This window comes from Panthera pardus, unplaced genomic scaffold (assembly GCF_024362965.1).
Source record: "Panthera pardus isolate Hobbes unplaced genomic scaffold, ASM2436296v1 HiC_scaffold_25, whole genome shotgun sequence".
NCBI classification, from domain to species: Eukaryota; Metazoa; Chordata; class Mammalia; order Carnivora; family Felidae; genus Panthera; species Panthera pardus.
The window spans coordinates 78,251,633-78,272,026 of NW_026526821.1; the positions used below are offsets into that span (position 1 = coordinate 78,251,633).

The 20,394-nt window shown below is 36.6% G+C and overlaps 1 protein-coding gene and 1 non-coding gene across 4 annotated transcripts in view; one reads left to right on the forward strand and one right to left on the reverse strand.

Annotated features, from left to right (window-relative positions):
- Positions 1 to 2,375: 2,375 nt before the first annotated feature.
- PAPOLG (poly(A) polymerase gamma) overlaps positions 2,376 to 20,394 on the forward strand; it is a 31,644-nt gene continuing 13,625 nt past the window's right edge. For all 3 annotated transcript variants that reach the window (XM_019429436.2, XM_019429501.2, XM_053890714.1), the window contains exons 1-10: positions 2,376 to 2,625; positions 5,713 to 5,874; positions 7,345 to 7,411; positions 11,127 to 11,208; positions 11,436 to 11,545; positions 12,811 to 12,864; positions 14,678 to 14,789; positions 16,828 to 16,917; positions 19,127 to 19,265; positions 19,974 to 20,046. In XM_019429436.2, coding sequence (XP_019284981.1) covers positions 2,609 to 2,625; positions 5,713 to 5,874; positions 7,345 to 7,411; positions 11,127 to 11,208; positions 11,436 to 11,545; positions 12,811 to 12,864; positions 14,678 to 14,789; positions 16,828 to 16,917; positions 19,127 to 19,265; positions 19,974 to 20,046 — 906 coding nt within the window. In that variant the 5' untranslated portion in view covers positions 2,376 to 2,608. The remainder of the gene's footprint in view (positions 2,626 to 5,712; positions 5,875 to 7,344; positions 7,412 to 11,126; positions 11,209 to 11,435; positions 11,546 to 12,810; positions 12,865 to 14,677; positions 14,790 to 16,827; positions 16,918 to 19,126; positions 19,266 to 19,973; positions 20,047 to 20,394) is intronic.
- Positions 9,447 to 9,552, reverse strand: LOC128773621 (U6 spliceosomal RNA). The gene has a single exon (XR_008417973.1). It is a non-coding gene; the product is annotated as a U6 spliceosomal RNA (small nuclear RNA).

Genomic DNA, 20,394 nt, shown 5'->3' on the forward strand with positions numbered 1-20,394 from the left:
TGTCACAGTTCTGGAGGCCACAAGACTGAGACACGGTGTGTGCATGGCTGGTTTCTTTTGAGGCCTCTCTCCTTGGCTTATAGGTGGCCGTCTTCTCCTAGTGCCTTCACATGGCCTTCCCTGTGTACCCAGCTGTGTCCAAATTTCCTCTTCTTACAAGAACACCTGTCATCTTGGAGTAGAGGCCACACTAATAACTTCATTTAAACTTAATTATCTTGGGGAGCCTGGGTGGCTCAGTCAGTTGAGTGTCCAACTCTTGATTTCGGCTTAGGCCATGATCTCATGGTTCTGTGAATTTGAGCCCCATGTCAGCATGTTGACCCACACTGTCAGCACGGAGCCTGCTTGGGATTCTCTCTCTCTCCCTCTCTCTCTGTCCCTCCCCAGCTCGTGCACACATTCTCTCTCTCTCTCTTAAAATAAATCAATAAATAAAAACAAAAAAATTAATTTAATTCTCTCTGTAAAGACCCTGTCTCCAGGTACAGTCACATTCTGAGGTACTGGGAGTTGGGACTCCAACATATGAAACTTTAGGGGCACACATCATAACATTTACTGACATGGAAAGATGTGCATGACTTTTAGGCTAAAAAAAATTAAGAAGCAGAACAACATGTACAGTATCCCTTTTTCTCAAAATTTAAAAATAACAAAAGCAAACTTCTGGTACAGATTTATACATAGCTTGGGATATATTGAAAACATACCTATCTGAAAGGATAGATATCCACCTGTTACAAAGGCTCCCTGGGGAATAAAATGGAGTTGGGAATGGAAGGGAAGGACATATTTCCACTCTTTCTTTATAAGCATAGGTTACTTTTGTAATTAGAAAGTTTTAGCTTAAAAAAAAAAAAAGACCCTTACAATGAGCCCTGGACAAGACCTGGAGGCATCAGAGACTCTCCAGTCCCAAGTGCCATGAGGCCAGGAAAGTAGACTTACCTGCACCGAGGACCAGATGTGCACAATCTGTCCTACCTCCTCTAATACATTGGCACCATCTCAAGAATTGGGGAAGGGAAGGTCTAGGGTGACCAAGATTGTCTTTGTCTGCCAGCTCAGAAGAATGAGGGATTCAGGGTCAAAAATTCAGTTTTAGAAAATAAAGTGATATTTCTTGCATGTCTGAACTTTTAGACTGAGATCCATATGGCTACACATACTGTACTCATTTAATTCTCTCACAATCTTACTATCTTCATTTTACAAATGAAGACAGGGCTTTTTAAGGTTAATTTTCCTGAGTATGTAGCAAAACTGGAACTCAAATTTGGGCCTCCCTTGCACTGAAGCCCACACTACCTACTACTCTATGCTGCATGGAATAGGTTTTGCCTCTTCTCTCCACCACCTGTACCCAATCCCGACTACCAAACCTTGCTAATTCAGGCAGCATCCTCTCTTCTAGGAAGCCACTTTCCAACATCTCCCCTAACTTTAGGTGGCCTCTTAGGCCTCCCTAAATCCCTATCTGTATTTCCATGATCTCTGTGTATGTTTGTCCTCCTCCACAAGACTGTGAAGGGCAGGAGTTAAATATCTCTAGTGCCTGACACACAGTAGGTGCTTTAGTTCTACGACAGAAGAACATCACTTACATTTTATTGTTTCCTCACTAAACTCTGAATTTCATAAGGTTAAAGAATACATCCGGTTTTATGCACCATTAAGCCACTGGTACCTAACAGCACTTGGTTTTCAGTAAATATTTTTGAAAGAATGAATGGATAATTTTATAAGTAATCGCCTCTATTTCCTGGGACTCTGAGTCACATTCTGAGAAAAAGCAGCTTCCTGACATCCTTTTCCTTGTAATGGTTTAGTGTATTAAATTATTTCTTGGATTTATCCTTCCATTGCAAACTGCTAGCGATTCTCACTTAACTGACAGAATGTCATGAATCAAGGGAGGTAGAGGTGAAGTGAACAGGTTAGCCTCCAATTTACAAGCTTGCTTTCCACTGGTTTAATTGTAAAGTCACACGTTCCTCGGTGTGACCCTCTCACGACAAAATCTCCACGAGTGGATTGATCACGTAGAACTCTGACTAATTAAAGATGTAGGATAACAGAAGAGTTAAAATTGTATTTGCTAGGCAAGGTTGTGATCTTTTAAAAAATATGTTATAGTCTTTCATTGGTGAAACAAGGAAAATATGGTCCAAATTACCTTCCAAGCGGTTTGCCTAGATTGACAGTCCCACGGACAAAGGAGGGGACAAAACACTCCTTCCGACCGGCATTTGAGGCCAGAGCCGGCGCCCCCTGTGGGCGGGACCACTCGAGCCTCCGGGGACCCAAAGGAGGAGGGGGCGGGGTCGAAGGCGGGTCCAGGCCTCCGGGGGCGGGGCCGCAGCGGGCGAGGGGCAGGCTGGGAAGCGGCGCCATATTGGCGTCGGCCGCGCTGTATTGTCATAAATAGAGCCGGTTTTGTGGTGTTTTCACTACTCGGTTGGATGCCTCGGCCGTAGTAAGTGAGAAAGTGAGTGAGCAAGCGAGCTACAAGCAACCGGAGGAAAGTGGACAGGAGGAGAAGGAAAGAGCAAGAACTTGACTCCAGAGCGAAAGATACTCGGCGGTGAGGGAGACGCAGGAAGCGATGAAAGAGATGTCTGCGTAAGTGATGGGGGGCGGCGGTTGGGGGCGAAGCGGAGAGGGGTGGTTTGGGGTGGTCGGCCGGGACCCCGTTTCCGTTCCCTGCCCCTCGCACCCTGCCCATAGCTCGCCGGAGTGGTCTCCTTCCCCGCTCCTGGCCGGTCGGCAAGGGCACCTCCCCTACACCGGGCGGCTCACCTGGCCACCCCTGAACAGACTGGGGGACTCTTGGAGCCCCCATCTGCTCTCGCCTGTCCCGCCTGCGAGGATGCCCCCAGGCAAATGAGCAGCCGGAGAGGCGCGGGTGTCCGTGGGGAGAAATTGTCGGTCACTCTCCTGCCCCCAGCGCTGTCTGAGCCTGTCTCTGCTCCTGTCTGCATTGGCGCAAATACCATCCCCCTACCTCCCCCTCCTCCCTCCCGACCGGCTGTCTCCTGGTCTTCAGGAGTGAATGACCTATCCTAGCCCATGGGTTTCTTTTTAATAAAGACTATGATCTTTTCGCTCTCCCCCGGCCTCCCCCACCTACCCATAGTATATCTACCAGTCTGGACCTCCTGCTCACACTTTGATAAGTCACAAACGGTTTCCGTGCTTGACAAGATTTTGTTGTGGCTTCTAACATTTTGGTTTATTAGGAAGTAATTTAAGCAGAAAAATGCAGAGAATAACATAAGCATCATTTGTGTAGTCACCATCCATCTCTCTCAAAGCATAACATTCTGTATGTGTGGAGAGTGTGTGTATGTGTGTACATAAATACCTTTATTTAGAAGAAATCAACTATTACAGATGTGTTTGAAGGATTCTCCTACCTCCTCTGGTTCCATTCACCTCCCTCCCCATAGTACCCCACAGTCCTGAATTTGATGTTTATTCCTGCATTTTTAAAAATGCTCTTACAACATATGTACATGTCCATAATAACTGGCATTGTTTTACTTGTTTTTAAGCTTTGTATAACTGGTGTCACACTTGTCATTCTGCATCTTCTTTAAGTGCAACATAGTTAGTATCTTTGAACTTTGTCCCTGTTAATATTTTCAACTCTAATGAATTCATAATAAGTACTATATTGTATTCCATTGTAGTGATACACCTTAGTTTAGGGTTTGGTTTTTTTTTTTCCTGTTTTGACTATTTCAGGTTGTTTTGAAGTTTTTTTTTAACTTTATTTAGAGAGAGTGCTCACACAAGCAGGGAAGAGGGGCTGAGAGAGAATCTTTTTTTTTTTGTTAATGTTTTTAAATGTATTTTTGAGAGAGAGAGTGCGCAAGCGGACAAGGGGCAGAGAGAGAGAGACAGAGGATTGTGAGCCTGATGTGGGGCTCAAACTCACAAAATGTGAGATCATGACCTGAGCCAAAGTCCAAGTCAGATGCCCAACCAATTGAGCCACCCAGGCACCCCATGTTTCTAAGTTCTTAATAGTACAGTATGGCAGTAAACATTCTTGTACATGTTTCCTTGTACACTTGTACTAGAATTTCTCTAGAATGTTTACTTATAAGTGAAATTGATGCGTTGAAGGGAATGTGGAATTCCTTTGCTTGCTTTTTCTTCCCCCCCTCTAGATGAGGGAGTTTCAGAATCATAGATTTAGAATTTTAGTGCTGGTAGGCATGTTCTTAGCTAACTTTTTCAGCATACAGATGAGAAAGTGGGACCCAGGATCATAGTATCGGAACTGAAGTACTTGTTGAAGGGAGAATGGAGTGGTGGAAAGATCTTGGGTTTTGGAGTTCAGATTCTGGCTCTTCATATCCCTTGGATCTTGGGTACCTATCTGTAAGATGGCACTTATTCACTACCTACCTCTTACAGTTATTGTTGAGATTAATTGATCATATATACTCTGTCCCATCCATTTACCATACACTTATAAACAAATTTTGTTTGTTCAACAGGAAAATTGATACCAGAAAGAAATTAAAGTCACTAATACTGATGTTTCCCTTTTGTGTCTCTTAATCATTTCAGAAGATACATAGGCTATTGTATCTTTCATTTGCTTCTCCCTCCCTCCCTAATCAAATCTTTACCCAAGGAGCATGCCTTACTGTATGAACTTAGTGAATAAGACACTGTTTTGACCAGTTAAAATTCAAAACAATCACTACTGTATTTTGGTGTGTTATTGTTTACAGGGCTGATGTATTATTTAAAAGACTGTTCTTTTATATTTTGAGATTACATTCTTAACTGTTGTTGATGGTCCTTACTGTTGAATGGTAAAGATAGATGGTAGGGTTACTTGGTTATCGTGTATGTTTATTTTTACTTTACTTTCTTAGCAGAATAAAAAGTTATACCAACCCATGGTGGTCCCAAAATTTATTTTGAAATTATTGGCCTGTGTAAATACAAAATCAGAAATTGAGCTGTACTTTATTCAAAACTATAATTCCCTGTTAGGATCTTTTGGAGGCTAGCTTATATTGTATCTATAAAAGTATAAAGAATTTGATAATTATTTAGTGTGACAATGGACTAGGTACTAATCTAAATAAAGAGAACAATTAACCAGAGTCAATGTTAGGACTATAAATTCTGATTTGAGCAAAGGATGTTAATGTAGGTTTCTCAAGGACAAATCCTAGTTGTGATTTCTTTTTAAAAGCCAGTCACAAGGACCTACCTTCTAATGTGATGTTTTGTTTCTTTCTTGGGGGGGGGGGGGGGACATTGTTCTCACTCAGAGCTTTCTTTTCAAGTGGCTGACTGCTCTTCAAAGATTGAATATAGATGGTACTTGACTTAAGTCCGCAGGGTGTAGTGGAGGTGGCCCTGGCCCAGCTCCCATTCAGGCTCTTTGCCTTTGAGCTAAGTGGTGCTGGCACAGTTGTCCTGATGCCAACACATGCTGCTTTTGGCTTGAAAAGACATCCTAACCATGAAAGCTGGAGGCAGTATGAATAGCCCTTCATCAAAATAAACACAAAATACCCTTTTTTCCCTTAAAAAAAAAAAAAAAAAAAGTGCCTGCCCCAACTGTTAGTACTAAGTAAACTTTTAAGGTAGCTAAATTAATGAGTGGATTGAGAGATCCATGTATCAGTATGATATGATACTTTAAATTTTTTCTGCTGTTTCATTTTTCTTGAACAGAAACACCATGCTGGACAGCCAGCGTCAACAAAAGCATTATGGAATCACTTCTCCAATTAGTTTGGCATGTCCAAAAGAAATTGATCATATTTACACACAGAAATTGATTGATGCCATGAAACCATTTGGAGTGTTTGAAGATGAAGAAGAACTGAACCACAGGTATGTGATATAAAAATGCAAAATATTTAATAGCACATTAAATATTTAATCATTAATTCTGCAAATATATATCAGGTACTTACCATTATCCTGCCTAGGGATACAAAAATGACCAAATGGAGAGAAATTTTGGCCCTCCTAGAGCTTCTGTTTTTAGGTGGTTAGGGGAAAAGACAATTAGCCAAATAAGTACAATAAATACAATGTTACACATAAGAAGTGCTGCTGAGAAAAATGAAGCTGGAAGTAGAGTTGTCAGGAAAGCCTCATTAACATTTGAGGAAAAATTTGAGAGGGAGGGAACTATGTAGATATTTGAGGGAAGAGCATTCTAGGCAGAAGTTTTCAGGTGGGAGTGTACCTGGTATATTTAAGGAATATATAGTAAGGTAACCAAAATGTCCAAAACAGGGGAATATGGTCTTAAAGAATATGAGGTGGGAAGGAGCTTGGAGAGCTAGGTCACTTAGGACCTTATAAGCCATTATAAAAGTTTTGACTTTAACTCTGAGTGAAATAGGAAGCCATTATGTTTTTGAGCAGAAAATGGACATGATTTACTCATGCCTTAAGACAGTCAGTCTGGCTGCTATATTGAGAATAGCCTGAAGAGGGATGAAGGGAAGAAATGGGGAAACGAGTTAGAAGGCTATTACAAGAACCCAGGGAGGAAAGGACGGTGAGTTGAACTAGGGCGATGGTAGTGGAAGTGATAAGTAGTAGAGTTCTGGATATATTTTAAAGGTAGGGTTGTTTAATGACTGGAATGTGTGTGTGAGAGAGAGAGGTTAAGGATGATGTCAAGGGTTTGGATGTTAGCACCTCAAAGGATGGAATTCCATTACCTGGAGAAGGCTGAGGGAGAAGCACGTTTGGACATCTCAGGAATTCCATTTTTCATGTCATCTTTGAGATGCCTAAACTCTACTCTTCCCCAACCTCTTTTTTTTTTTTTTTTAATGTGGATTTGGATATGCTGTTGGTTGAAAGTCTGGTTTAATCTCAAATTGCTTTTATTAAGTAATATTATTTCATAAAAATTAGACAGTATTTAATTTACTCATTTTAATTATCCAAAGACCTATGACTGTCAGTGAGACAATGCTAACCTCTATCACCACGTTGAATTGATTTTATTCCATAGTAAGGCCAAGAAAGTTGACAATTCAGTTGGCCTCTGCAGACTTATTGAAGGTAATTTTGATTTTTTATTAGGCTTTTTGAATTTTGAAAATAGCTCAAAGACCAAAATACTGTCATCACATTTGTCATTTCTTTGGAACTCTTAGGGACCTAAGAATGCCAAAGAGATGTGCCATGTACCAACAGATGCGACAGCATTAGCCCATGTATAATGTGCTTTTACTCTAGCACCAACACAAAGGTTCTGCCTATATGTTTAACTACTTTTTTAAATACTGTTTTGGGTTTTCTTAGTTTTAATCTAAAGCATGTTACTTTTTATTATAGGCTGGTTGTTCTTGGTAAATTGAACAATTTAGTAAAAGAATGGATTTCTGATGTCAGTGAGAGTAAGGTAAGACTCTAAACTGCATTGAATTCATAGTTCATTATGTCCTGGTCCTTAGTCCTAGTTAATAAGGTGTAGAAATTGAGAATAATCTGAAATATATTAAAACTAGGCTTTTTGCTCTGCTTGGTAATGAATTGGTCTAGATAGTTGAGTCTCTAAGTGAGAATTTCACTAGTGTCTGGCTATAGATCTACATAGATTTCTTGCTTGAATTATATATAGTGGGCCAAAGTGTAAATATCAAGGGGTTTTGGCTTAAAAGCCAGATTTCAGACATCTTGTGAAATACCAGGTCTGGCAACATTGGACCTGCCTTTGGGCAAAGCAGGAAGAGGCTTCAGTGGATTTGGGCTCCTGCCTTCCAGTGCCTCGTGGCCCCCACCAATGCCTGGTCTCTCTGACACAGCACTTGTCACTTATCAATCAATTTTGTGTTTCTTATGTATACTTCCCTCCATTTGCATACCTGCCTGGCCCCTGAGACATAAGAGTTTGCAAATCCTAATTTGTAATTATACAACTTTTTTTCCCTTCCGGTAGCTTAACTATTTTTCTTCTAAAATAAGTTACATTTTCTTACTTTCTTAGAGTATTTTGAATGTAATTGAATTTTCATTTGAAAATCACTGAATATTATTTTACTGAGTATACTAAATTGAAATAGGGTGTGTGCAACTGGGTGATACCATTTTCCCCTTCACTATGTGGTCCAGACTGTTGTATTTTAAGTTTTTTGTTTGTTTTTATAATTTTTCCATTTCTCCCTTAACAATAATCAGTTGAAAGTTAATGTCTCACAGCAGTCAGTGTGTCTCTCTAAATTCTTTCTGCCCCTTACTCTGCCTGATTTTAGAAATTAGATAAACACCTGTCAGAATTCTTTCTTTTGTAAGTTTTATTTATTTCTGTACCTATGATACATGTTTAAAATTGGTTCTTTTAGACTCATGCGCTCTCAAAAATAAATAAAAAAAATTTTTTTTAATTTTTTGATTTCCAAAATTGGTTCTTTTAGACTCTGAATAAGGTCATGAGGGACTCTGCTAAGTCTTCAGTCATTGAGTTTAAATAAATGATCTTTATGTTGTTTATTTTTGCTGCCAGATAGCTATCTGACTCGTTTCTGAGCTCTCAGCAGGATTATCAGTAGTTGAGGTTTTCAGATAAGTTGAATTCTGAGCAGGTGAAATGCTAGTCATGAGTAACAAAAAAAAAATTCACTTTTGTTTTTCTGCTACTAGGTGATCAACTCCTTAAGAAAAAAGACCTGTCTTGGTCATCTGCCTAACTTCAAGACAGAACTCAGGCATTAAGTAAATGTTAAAGGAATCCATTGTCCCTTTCTAATCAGCCTATAATTGTTACAAATGTGCAAACCAAATACTCACTAGAATTATTTTAAAATCATAATAACAAGCTTTATGATTTATTGTGTGTGGTCTTTATGTCAGCTATTATGGTTGTACTAAGGTCTTTGTTTCCATCCCCATTCTATGATGCATTCAAGATAAATCAAGTGGTATTATCCACAAAAGAGGCTATAATAATTTGTTGAGAGATGTACCTAATTTACTTCACAATTTCTTTGCACTTAACTGAAAAATCCAGTAGAATTCTGTTTCTAGGTCAAAAGGTGTTTGCTTTTTATTAAATTGCTTTTTCTCCCATGTTGACTCACATCAGTAGTTTAATCTGCATAAAGCAATCACTGGTTTACTATTTAATTTTTAGGCATAAAAATTTAAGACTGCCACAATTTGGCTTTTTTTAGGCACAGTAAGTAAAATATCTAATTATGAAAAAAATTTTTAATTGGTTTTGACATCTTCCGTTGTGTGGATAGAGTGATTTTTCCTTTTCTGTATCAACTATTCCTTTTATCTATGCATATTTTAGTTTGGAAAATATTGGAAGAATTTGAGTTAGATCAAAGCTCATTTAAATATTCTACACATAGTTCGGATATTTTTAGATTGTAAACAATCTAAAACTCAAATTAGATCATTTTAATTACTGTGGTTTGTGATGAAATTTTGTTTCTAATGTGGAACGCTTCACAAATCAGTGTGTCATCCTTGCGCAGGGGCCCTGCTAATCTCTGTATCATTGCAGTTTTAGTATTTGTGTGTTGCTGAAGCGAGCACTGTAATGAAAATATTTTACCCTGATTCAGTGTATCATTTTCTCATAAAATCTGTAAGAATCTTGCTTTTCAAAGTAGAAAAGTAAAAAATAGAAAGTAGGAAGGTAAGCTAAAAGTTCCCTATCTTCTCTACCTTTTTGGTTCATATTAGTCATCAATATCTTTACTGACTTCTTGCTCTAAAATTACATGTGGTACTCTTGAAACATTAATATCCATTAAACAGGGAATAACAAACATATCTTGTTACACAGATAATTTCATTCAAGTGAATCAAGGATATTCTTTGGAACTTGCACTGGGCATTATAAAAACTAAGAGAAGTAGTAGAGACAATTCTCATTTTTAAGGAATTTATAGTTGAAGAGATGGGACATATATTCAGCAAAGAAAGGTCAATAAATGTATAATAGAGGAGCAGAGAGGGAAAAGAGCTTGTTATGGAAGAGAGGGGGATCACCAGAGAAGGCTTCATGAAAAAAGGTAGAACTTGAAATGAACTTTGAAAAAATAGTTGGTACTGAGATACCCAGAGAAGGATGGGCAAGTGCGATGGAAAGGAGACTAGATTGTGTAACATGTTGGCAGTTGGGGCTTTAAAAGGATCCAGGGATCCTTACCTCAGTAGTCAGAGAAGAGTGCATTAGTAAGTTTTGAGCAGAAGAGTTATAATATACAGTAAGAACATCAGCAAGTGAGTTTTGTACAAAAAGAAATTGAAAATACAGACGAAAGGCAAGAAAGTAGCTTAAAATCCTAGAATTAAGGATTAAATTAGAACCTAGAATTAAGGGGGTAGTAGTTGAATAGAAAGGAGGTGACATGTGAGGGATATAAACTACAAATTGGTAAGCCAAGAAGAATAATGACTATAGGTAACAGGTGGTAAGGAGAATGAGGAACAGAAAGAGAAATCAGACAGGATACCTGTTTATCATAGGAAGAATATTTTGTTTCAAGCATGGCTATTGAAGTGGATCAGAATGTCTGAGTGAAAATATCGAAGGGGAAGTTAGAATTGGCTCTAGAGAGAGGTGAAAAGTAGCCTTATAATTCTGGTACAGTCTAAAAGATTTTATTAAAGTTGTTAGATTAGGTCGTAAGGAGATCATGTCAAGAATGGCTCCACTTTCTTACAGAAAGGTTGCAAAGCTAGAATAAAGAAATTAAGCATATTTGTCGCAATAACTAAAGGGGAAATGGAGTCAGTTAAGTGTATGGTACTGGAAAGAACTGAAAGTGCATTAGTTTGGTGCTTAAGACCTCCTTGGTGACTTCTAAGTGATGGAGCCATTGAAAGACAGGCCATTGGAAGGGGACAAGTAGGGTCAAGTGATAAAAAATGTTTTTCATAGAGATTTGTGCATGCATGAATTTGTTTTATCTTCCCTCAGGAAATACTCTGATTACTTCAAGCTACAGCCCAAAAGAGCTCTGAAGTACTTTCACAAATCTCAATTTACCTAAGTTGACAAATGTAGTATATATCACTAGTATTTAGGCAATTTTTATGCTAAAAAATTTGAAAAATGGAATGCCATTTGTTTAATTTAATTTAATTTAATTTAATTTTAGAACCTCCCACCTTCTGTCGTGGCTACTGTTGGTGGTAAGATTTTCACGTTTGGCTCCTACAGGCTTGGAGTACACACCAAAGGTAATTGCTTTTCTTTGTTCTACTGATAAGAACTTTCAGTAACAAGCTCTTATTTATTCATAATTTGAAAGTAAAGAAGAGGAAAATACCCATTATCTCACTATTCAGCTAATCATCGTTAATGCTTTCCTGTATTCATTTTACATATTTTCTTCTGTACATGTTTGTATATACTTTAACAAAAGCATACTTTACTCTTGTTGACTAGAAATAACTTTGATTTGCAGGAGCTGATATTGATGCACTTTGTGTAGCTCCAAGACATGTGGAGAGATCTGATTTTTTTCAGTCTTTTTTTGAAAAATTGAAACATCAAGATGGCATTAGAAACTTAAGAGTAAGTATCCTTTAGTATTTAATATTTTGAACTTATTAAGAAAAGCTAGGGCTTACGGTTGTCAAAATATTTAAGAAGTCACTACATCTGGGGGACCTCGGTGGCTTAGTCGGTTAAACATCCGACTTTGGCCCAGGTCATGGTCTCGCAGTTGGTGAGTTCAAGCCCTGCCATGGGCTCTATATTGACATCTCAAAGCCTGGGGCCTGCTTTGGATTCTGTGTCTCCCTCTCTCTATGCCCCTCTGCCACTTGCGCTCTCTCTCTCAAATAAATAAACATTAAAAAAATTTTTTTTAATTTTAAAAAAGAGGAAGCCGCTACATTTTATTAAAATAACAAATGATTGAAAACATGGGCTTTACAGTTATACAAACCTGGGTTTGAATCTGGAATCTACCACATATTAACTTTTAGATTTTAAGTTACCTATTCTCTTTGAGCCTAGTTTCCTCAGCTGTAAAATGGAGATGTACTGATAACTTGTTACAAGGTTTTTCTGAGGATCAGTGAGATAATTGACATAAACATTTACTATAAGATCTGATAAATGGTTTATGCATATCAAACGATGGCTATTATTATGTATAAGATTAATAGTAACTTTGTGTATATGTAGCCATTCATTCAGCAAATGAAATTTCAGCACCAGTGATTTGTCAGATACTGTCCTTAGTCCCACAAATACAGTAGTGAATAAGACCGTTTATGGGAGGGAGGGATTGGGGAAATTAAACAGATAGCTTTAATACTATCTGAAGTGCTAGGATAAGGTGAGTTGAAAGGATCTGCATTATTTGGGTATCTGGGAATGGAGAAGGAGGTTAAGAATTTGTTAGGCTGAGGAATTAAGGAAAGCTCAGAAAGACATCGGTTTCTACTAAATCAAATTATATTGATTGTATTTTTCTAACAGATTAAATCATGAGCTCTGGTCATGTTTATTTCCAGTACTAGTGCCCTTTGTAAATAATCAGTTTTCAATTTAATCTCAACAAATAGTAAGTACCCAGATGATAGCAGTTCTGCCTGCTAGTTTCTGATGAAGATTTTTAGGAGGATAATAAATTTGATAACTATGGTCTTGACATTTTGTGTGTCTTAAATAACATAATCACAGAGTAGAAGTATTTTTCTAGAATGTGAGACCCAAGAATATTTTTGCTTTTTAGCAAAATTATTCACATTGGCACTTTAGGAAGGATAAAGAAAGGATTACACCTTTGAAGGGATTACTTATGTGTTGTCATCGTTGTCCTCTTGTAGGCTGTAGAAGATGCCTTTGTACCTGTTATAAAGTTTGAATTTGATGGAATTGAAGTAAGTGTTTAATATTTTTCTGACTTTGTAATTGAACTATTTAATACATGAGGTTTTTTTCAGTTTTGTTTTCTTTTTTAAGTCAGACTCACATAGACACATATTTTAAAGAATCAAATAGTCTTTAAATAGTTCCTCACCTTTCTTTCTCCTGTATCTATTGACTTCTCACTGTGGAAAATGAACCAGCTTCCATCCCTACTCCCATGATTTTTATACACACCCTTTGCATTCCCATAATCTAAAATAATTGTATTACTATAATTTTGGTTGGAACATATTCAATATTTACATTATAATGATCTTATAAATGATGTTCAAAACTGAGCATAATGTGTACTAGATTACCATTCTTTGCTCTGTGGCACTGTGTTTCTTGGGAGTCAATAATTGTTTTTGCATTTTGTTTGCTTGGTTTTTATACATAACACTATTTCAAACTCAGTCTCTGCTAGCTGTCTAAATCTCCAAATAGATTTAGATTTCTCAGGTGTTCTGTCATTATCAACTTAAAAAGATATCTGACTCTTCTCAGCTGTTCGAATCCACACCCAATTCTCCATGAATGATATACAACTAGCATCCTGGCATCTTTCTTTACTATCATCCCGGGATTTCCTTTCACATCTCTCTAGAGGTTTCTTCTTTTTTGACTTCCTGTCATTTTACGGGCACTCATCCACTAGCTTCCTGAGAAAGAGCACATATTTTTGAGATCTTGCAGGTTTAAAAGTGACTTTATTTTGTTCTCACACCAAAATAATAGTTTGGCTGAGTATAGAGCTCTAGGTGGGAAATAATGGGTCTCAGAATTTTGAAGACCTTGCTTCATTGTCTTCTACCTTCCATGCTTTGTTGAAAAGTGTGATGCCATTTTGATTTAACATCCTTTGCTTGTGACCTGTTTTATCTCTTTGGACACTTAATGTGATCTTTTTTTCCTGGGCTTCATAGTTGTTAAATTCATGGCAATAATATACTTTGGTATATCTTTTCAACCAAATATGCTAGGCACTAATAGTCCTCTTAAGCACTTTGGAAACTCCTGTCCTTCTGTTCTTGGAAATTGTATTGAATTCTGTTGGATTTCCTACCTTTGTTTTCTCTCCTTTTTCTGTGTATTAGACCTCCACATCCCTATATTTTTGTTCTGCTTTTTGGGGTTTTCTCATCTTCCAAACTTCTTATTGTCCTCCCTTTCTGCTGTCATATTTTTAAGAATAACTTTTTTATTTTCTAAATGTTCCTTTCTATTTATTTATGTGTTTATTTACAGCCTCCTCCTTTCCTGGTTATAATATTTTTTATCTCTTAAATCTGCTGAGTCAGTTACCACTCATCCCCATCTGCTTTCATCGTTTTTGCTGTTGTCTCTTTATTACCTTTGTCCTAGTGGGTGATGCCTTCAAAAACAAAATAATATAAAAAACAAAATGAAATTATGCTGGTATTTTAATGGGGTTTCAATAGGGAGTGAATGTAAATGTGTGTTGGATCTGCCATCTTTTCTAGAAGTTCACTCATAAGATTTCGATGTTCTTTTTAATGCTCAGCATAAATGCTAAATTAAAATGCTTTCTCTTAATTTGCAAACTTAATTACCATCACAGAACTTTGGTGATTTTCCCATGTGAGATTGCCTAGATAGGCTTTTTGAAGTTTTGGTAGACCTTCCCAAACTAATAATTAGAACTTTATACTTTTAAGGTTGGGAGGGGGGAGAATGGACTAGAAGGAGAAAAAGTAATATTTTTCTCTTTTTTTTCTTTTTTCCTCTTTTTTTTTTTTTTTTTTTTTTTTCATCTTTCCAAAGATTGATCTAGTCTTTGCAAGACTGGCAATACAAACCATATCAGATAATTTAGATCTAAGAGACGACTCTCGACTGAGAAGCCTTGATATAAGGTGTATTCGCAGCCTAAATGGTAAGCTTCTAAAAAGAAATCTCAGATACCTGCTTGAAAACAATTAGACAAAGAGATCTTTTTGCAGAACTATTAATGGACTTTTCAAGGGATTGGACTCAGTTAAAAATGATGTGATTTTCTTTATATAGATCATCTGACCACATTTAGGCGTTTTAAAAGATACATTTATTTGAAATGTTGTTTGTAGTAATGGTGCACAAACTTAATGGTCTCAGGACCCCTTTGCACTTTGAAAAATTATTGAGGACCCCAAAGATCTTCCATTTATGTGGGTTATATCTGTCAGTATTTACTGTGTTAGAAGTAAAAACAGAAAATTTTAAAGTATGAGTTTATTTCAAAATAATAAACCCATTCTAAATGAATATAAATGCATCTTTTCTGTGAGAATGGCATTTTTTGCATTTTTGCAAATCTCTTTAATATTTCCAATATTTAATATTGGAAAAAGGAAGAGAATTTTAATAGCTTTTTCAGAAAATTATGGATATTCTTTGATGCTACACCAAAACTTGACCAGTGACAGTGTCTTTTTTTTTTTTCTCCAACAGCTCTATTAAGGTATAATTATATGCCATAAAATTTGTCCCTTTTGGGGTACAATTCCATAGTCTTTACTATATTCACAGAGTTGTCCACCACAGTCCAATTTTAGAACATTTCATTATCTTCAAAAGATCCCTCTTACACATTTACGGTCATTCTCCTTTCCAACCCCCAGTCCTAGGCAACCACTAATCTACCTTCTGTCTATAAATTTGCTTTTTCTGGACATTTCATATAAATGGGATCATACAATATGTGGTCTTTTGTGTCTGACTTCTTTCACTTAGCATAATGTTTGTGAGGTTCATCCATGTTTGTAACATGTATCAGTAGTTCCCTTTTATTTCTAAGTAAAAGACTTTTTTTAAGGTTAATTTGAATATGTTAACTTTTTATACTCTGTTATATTAAAATCTATTGGTCTGTTTTGTTCTTTGAATGGATCTTTTACCCATACATGATTTTATATACAGTCATGCCTTAGTCGTTTGGAAAACACTGGTTCACAAAGTTATTTGGATCTTCTAAATGTTAACACACATTTCCTTATAAGGTACCCAAAAAAAGGTACCTTATAAGGTACCACATTCATTAATGTCCCCACCAATCTCACCAGACAAGTCTTTAAATACTGGAAAGCTGCCAGGCTCACAGCAGATACTGGTTGTCCAAAATTTTAATTTTTACTTGAAAGCTCCAATTTTATTGTTGGTAGCAAGTTTTGTTGTTTGTTTTCCTTGAAGTGAGGGGCTCACTTTGTTTGTTCATTGTTTTAGAATCTAAGTGAAACTGTTCCTTGAAAAAAGCAGGTCGTTCAGCTTTCTTCAAACTTTTCAGACACTGCAGGGTTCCTTTCCTGTTTTCTAACTGCAGATGTGTAGTGGTGAAGATACATTGTTTACTAGTACAGCTTTGGTACCAGCAGTTTTACCCACCACTGCTTTTGCACCATCAGTGCAAATGTTAACACAGTAAAAGAGGCAAAGCCTTATCGTTATTATAAGAACAGGTTTGACGAACTTTGGAGGAAAAAAAGTAGGTTGACCTGACAGATTCCCCGGGGATCCACAGACTGCACTTCCGAGAACCACTGGCTTATAGCATCTTTTATTTAATCATTGCATTTTTGTTGTACTTCAGGGTCCAACAGTAAATCACAGTGTTTGTGAAATAAGGTTTACTTTAAAGGAAAAAGTTTTGTAAGTTGGGGACATTTGATTAACAGTAAAGTCAAATGTTGAAGAAAGCTAAAGATACTCAGACCCATGTCTTCCTTTAATGTTGAATTACGTTACCCATGTGCTTTTTAATTCTTTAAAAGCAAAGTGATTTCTCATAAAAGTGCTAAATTTCAAATACATAGAGAAAATAAACCCTCGCATTTTATTATCTTTGATATTTTTAACCTTTGAGAGTCTGGAAATTAGAAGCCATCTGAATTAACTGGATGTTGTTGCATAATGAAAAATGAATGCTTTATCTTTTTCAGGATGTAGAGTTACTGATGAAATTTTGCATTTAGTGCCAAATAAAGAAACTTTTAGACTCACCCTAAGAGCAGTCAAATTATGGGCAAAACGTAAGTATCCCAGATCTTTTAAGTTTACACTGTAAAATTACCGCTTTCAGTTACTAATGATAGAAGCACATATGAAAATTCCTGAACCTATTGATACTGTTAGGGATTGAGGTCCAGTAAATTTTGGAGAATCTGTTTCTTTTTCAGGTACAGTGGTTATGGTGATCTGATATGTGACCATACCTCCTTCTTGCTTGATTGAAAACTAAAAACTCCTGACTTCCCATCTTGGGTTTTAGCCAGCCAGTCAGAATGAGTTAGAACTTGAGGAGTGAAACCTTCGTTGTTCTTCATGCTCTCGATGGGGCAGGACCATCTTATTCATCTTTGTCTCCCCATTACCATCAGAGTGTAATTTATAGTAGGTATTCGGTAAAGTTATTAAGTGGAGAGCCTATAGTGATAGTTTCAGCTTCTTTCTGTTTTTGCCTTGTAACACTTTTCTAGTAAAGCCTGGAACTAATTTATATATATACATAGGGTATTGTTCATAAAAGGCCCAAACCTAAGCTGGCACAGCACATTTTTCATAATTTGTAATTATATTTAAGTAGTGCTATACTTCTGGCACCACGTTTTACATAGTCTAAAAATGCACTCGCCGATAAAATTTTTTGTGATGATGGAAATGTTTTCTGTGCTGTCCAAAAGTAACCATGTGGCTATTGATCACTTGAAATGTGCAACTGAGAAACTGAATTTTTTAATCAAATTAAAATTTAAGAGAAGTGAAAGCATATATTCATGTAAAAATTTGTACACAGATGTTCATAGCATTCTTCATAATAGCCAAAAAGTAGAGACAACCTCATGTTCATGAATTGATGAATGGATAAACTAAAGGTGATAGGTATAGCCATAATGTGGAATATTACTTGGCAATAAAAAGGACTGAAGTAAATTCCATTTATATAAAATGTTCACATTAGGCAAATGTAGAGAGATAAAAAGTAGATGAGTATTTGCCTAGGTCTGGGAAGACTGGGAGCAGATAGGAGGGGAGCAACTGCTAAAGGTTTCTTTTTGGGGTGGTGAAAGGGTTCCAGAATTAATTATGGTGATGATTGCACAACTCTGTGAATATACTAAAAGCCATTAATTTTAATCTGTTACATGGATGAATCTTATGGTATGTGAATGATATTTCAATAAAGCTATTACAAAAAAAAAAAAAGTACATATGACTTGTGGCTACCATGTTGGAAGTACATATCTAAAAAGACCTCAGGCAAGTAGGAGTTATCCTTGGACTCAGTTACCTGGTATAGTCAGGATAAAGTAAGTTGCAAGAAAGGGATATCACAATTTTTTTTTCCTTACAAATTAAATTACATAACATGTTTTGTCAATCCTTAGACGTATATTTTACCCATTTAACATATCTGAAATTGAAATTTTTGTATCTTTTTCTCTTGCTTGCTTAGTGGGACATAAAATAACACTATGTTGGGGTACCTGGGTGGCTCAGTTGGTTAAGCATCCGACTCTTGATTTTGGCTCAGGTCACAGTCTCACAGTTCATGGGATCAAGCTCCACGTCGAGCTCTTCTGCACTGACAGCTCAGAGCCTGCTTGGGATTCTCTCTCTGCCCGCCCCCTGCTTGTGCACATGCTCTCTCTCAAAATAAAAACATTAAAAAAAAAATGTCCTATTATGTAATTGAGGACTTAGTAGTTTTGATCAAATATGGTAATATTTTATAGATTGCTACAAGAAACAATCATAAGAAAAATGAGTACTATCAATGGTGTATTGTACTTTATGGAGAGGTACCCAAAGTCTGCAAAATACTAAAATTAGTCCAGCTTTACACTTGATTTTTAAATGCCCATGAATATAACTAATGAAATGTTTATTCTTCCTACTTGTAGTCCCTCCAGATATCTTTCCTCTTTGTTTTCATTTTTTTCTCAACCATAGCTATTGAAAAGTGGGAAATTCCAATGTTTTATAGTAGAGCCTGCTTGGGCAGTCAGAACTTGGGCAGAGAACTGAGGGGTCTGTTTTTGGAGGGCAAAATAGGGGGATAAGATGCAGTTAATGGCTTACTAATAGAACTGTGGGCCTAGCATGAAGGTCTGCTTATTGATAGTAATGTTATTTCAATAACTAAGCAACAATCTTAGGAACTAAGTTATCCTATTCCTTAGAGTTGAATGTCATGGATAGTAGATCCTAACAATAGTTAACAAAACATTAATTTTCTAGGACGTGGTATTTATTCCAACATGCTGGGATTTCTTGGTGGTGTCTCCTGGGCAATGCTGGTTGCAAGAACTTGCCAATTATATCCAAATGCAGCAGCTTCTACTTTAGTTCATAAGTTCTTTTTAGTTTTTTCCAAATGGTAAGTATTTATGGGCATACTTTCACTATCTTATTAACTTCTCCCTGTATGTAAATTTGTTTGGCAATTTAAGAGTAATGCAGAGACGTTTTCTCTTGTCTTACATTCTTTTTAAGTTAAAAGTTTAAAAATGTCAAATTTGAGACAATGATGAGACACCAGATGGTGCTCTCTTCTGGCATTGAGGGTTTCTGTAAATGTAGGCTTTTAGCTTGAGAGTGGTCATGATAGATTTTGCTCTGCTGACTACTAGCTATGTAGAGGTTAACATATCCTATGTAAAATGGAGGTGATAATCATAGCTACTGCATGGATTTATTAGGAGTATTTTCAGTTAATGTCAGCTCTTAACTGCTATTAAATTATCAGTTAAATCCATAAAAGCAAATAGAAGGAAGGGGAAAATTCAGATTTAAATTAGCTACAGCTTAATGAGCAAAACAGTATTTGTTTTGCCCTTTCAGAAGATACATTTAAAATAAGCAGCTTTTAAAAAAATAAAATTAAAATAAAATAAAATAAAAAATAAATAAAATAAGGAGCTTTTTCCTTTGTGTACTTCCTTCCCTTGCCCACTTTTTTTTTTTTTTTTTAATACCAAATACCCAGCCATAATGTTTGCCATATGAAAGTTGAAACAGAGTCTAACGACTTTTATGGTTCCTGAAGTGAGGTCCTATGTCAGTTAATTTGCCTTATTCATGTTAGGGAATGGCCAAATCCTGTCCTGCTGAAGCAACCAGAAGAAAGCAATTTGAATTTGCCTGTTTGGGATCCTCGGGTATGTGACTTATTATGGAAATTAATTAAACCTTTTAGGAAAAGGACGATTCTCTAAACTGCAATCTAAAGATAATTTCTCTTGTTTCTGCTCATCTTCCTTCTGTGTAGCTATAGTTCTTTCCTTCTGTCTGCTGTGTCTTTTGGTGAAGATGACCTGTATTCCAAATTCTGATCCAAATGTTCTGTCATTAAAAATCACCCACATAAGACTAGATGAGTGAGTGTATCAACCAAAATGTCGTAATCTGTTGCTAAAAACTTACAAGTAATTAATTACTAAAAGTGCTGAAGTATATAAAAGATTTACTTTGCAGTGCAATTTAAAGCAGACTCATGGTTCTAAGCT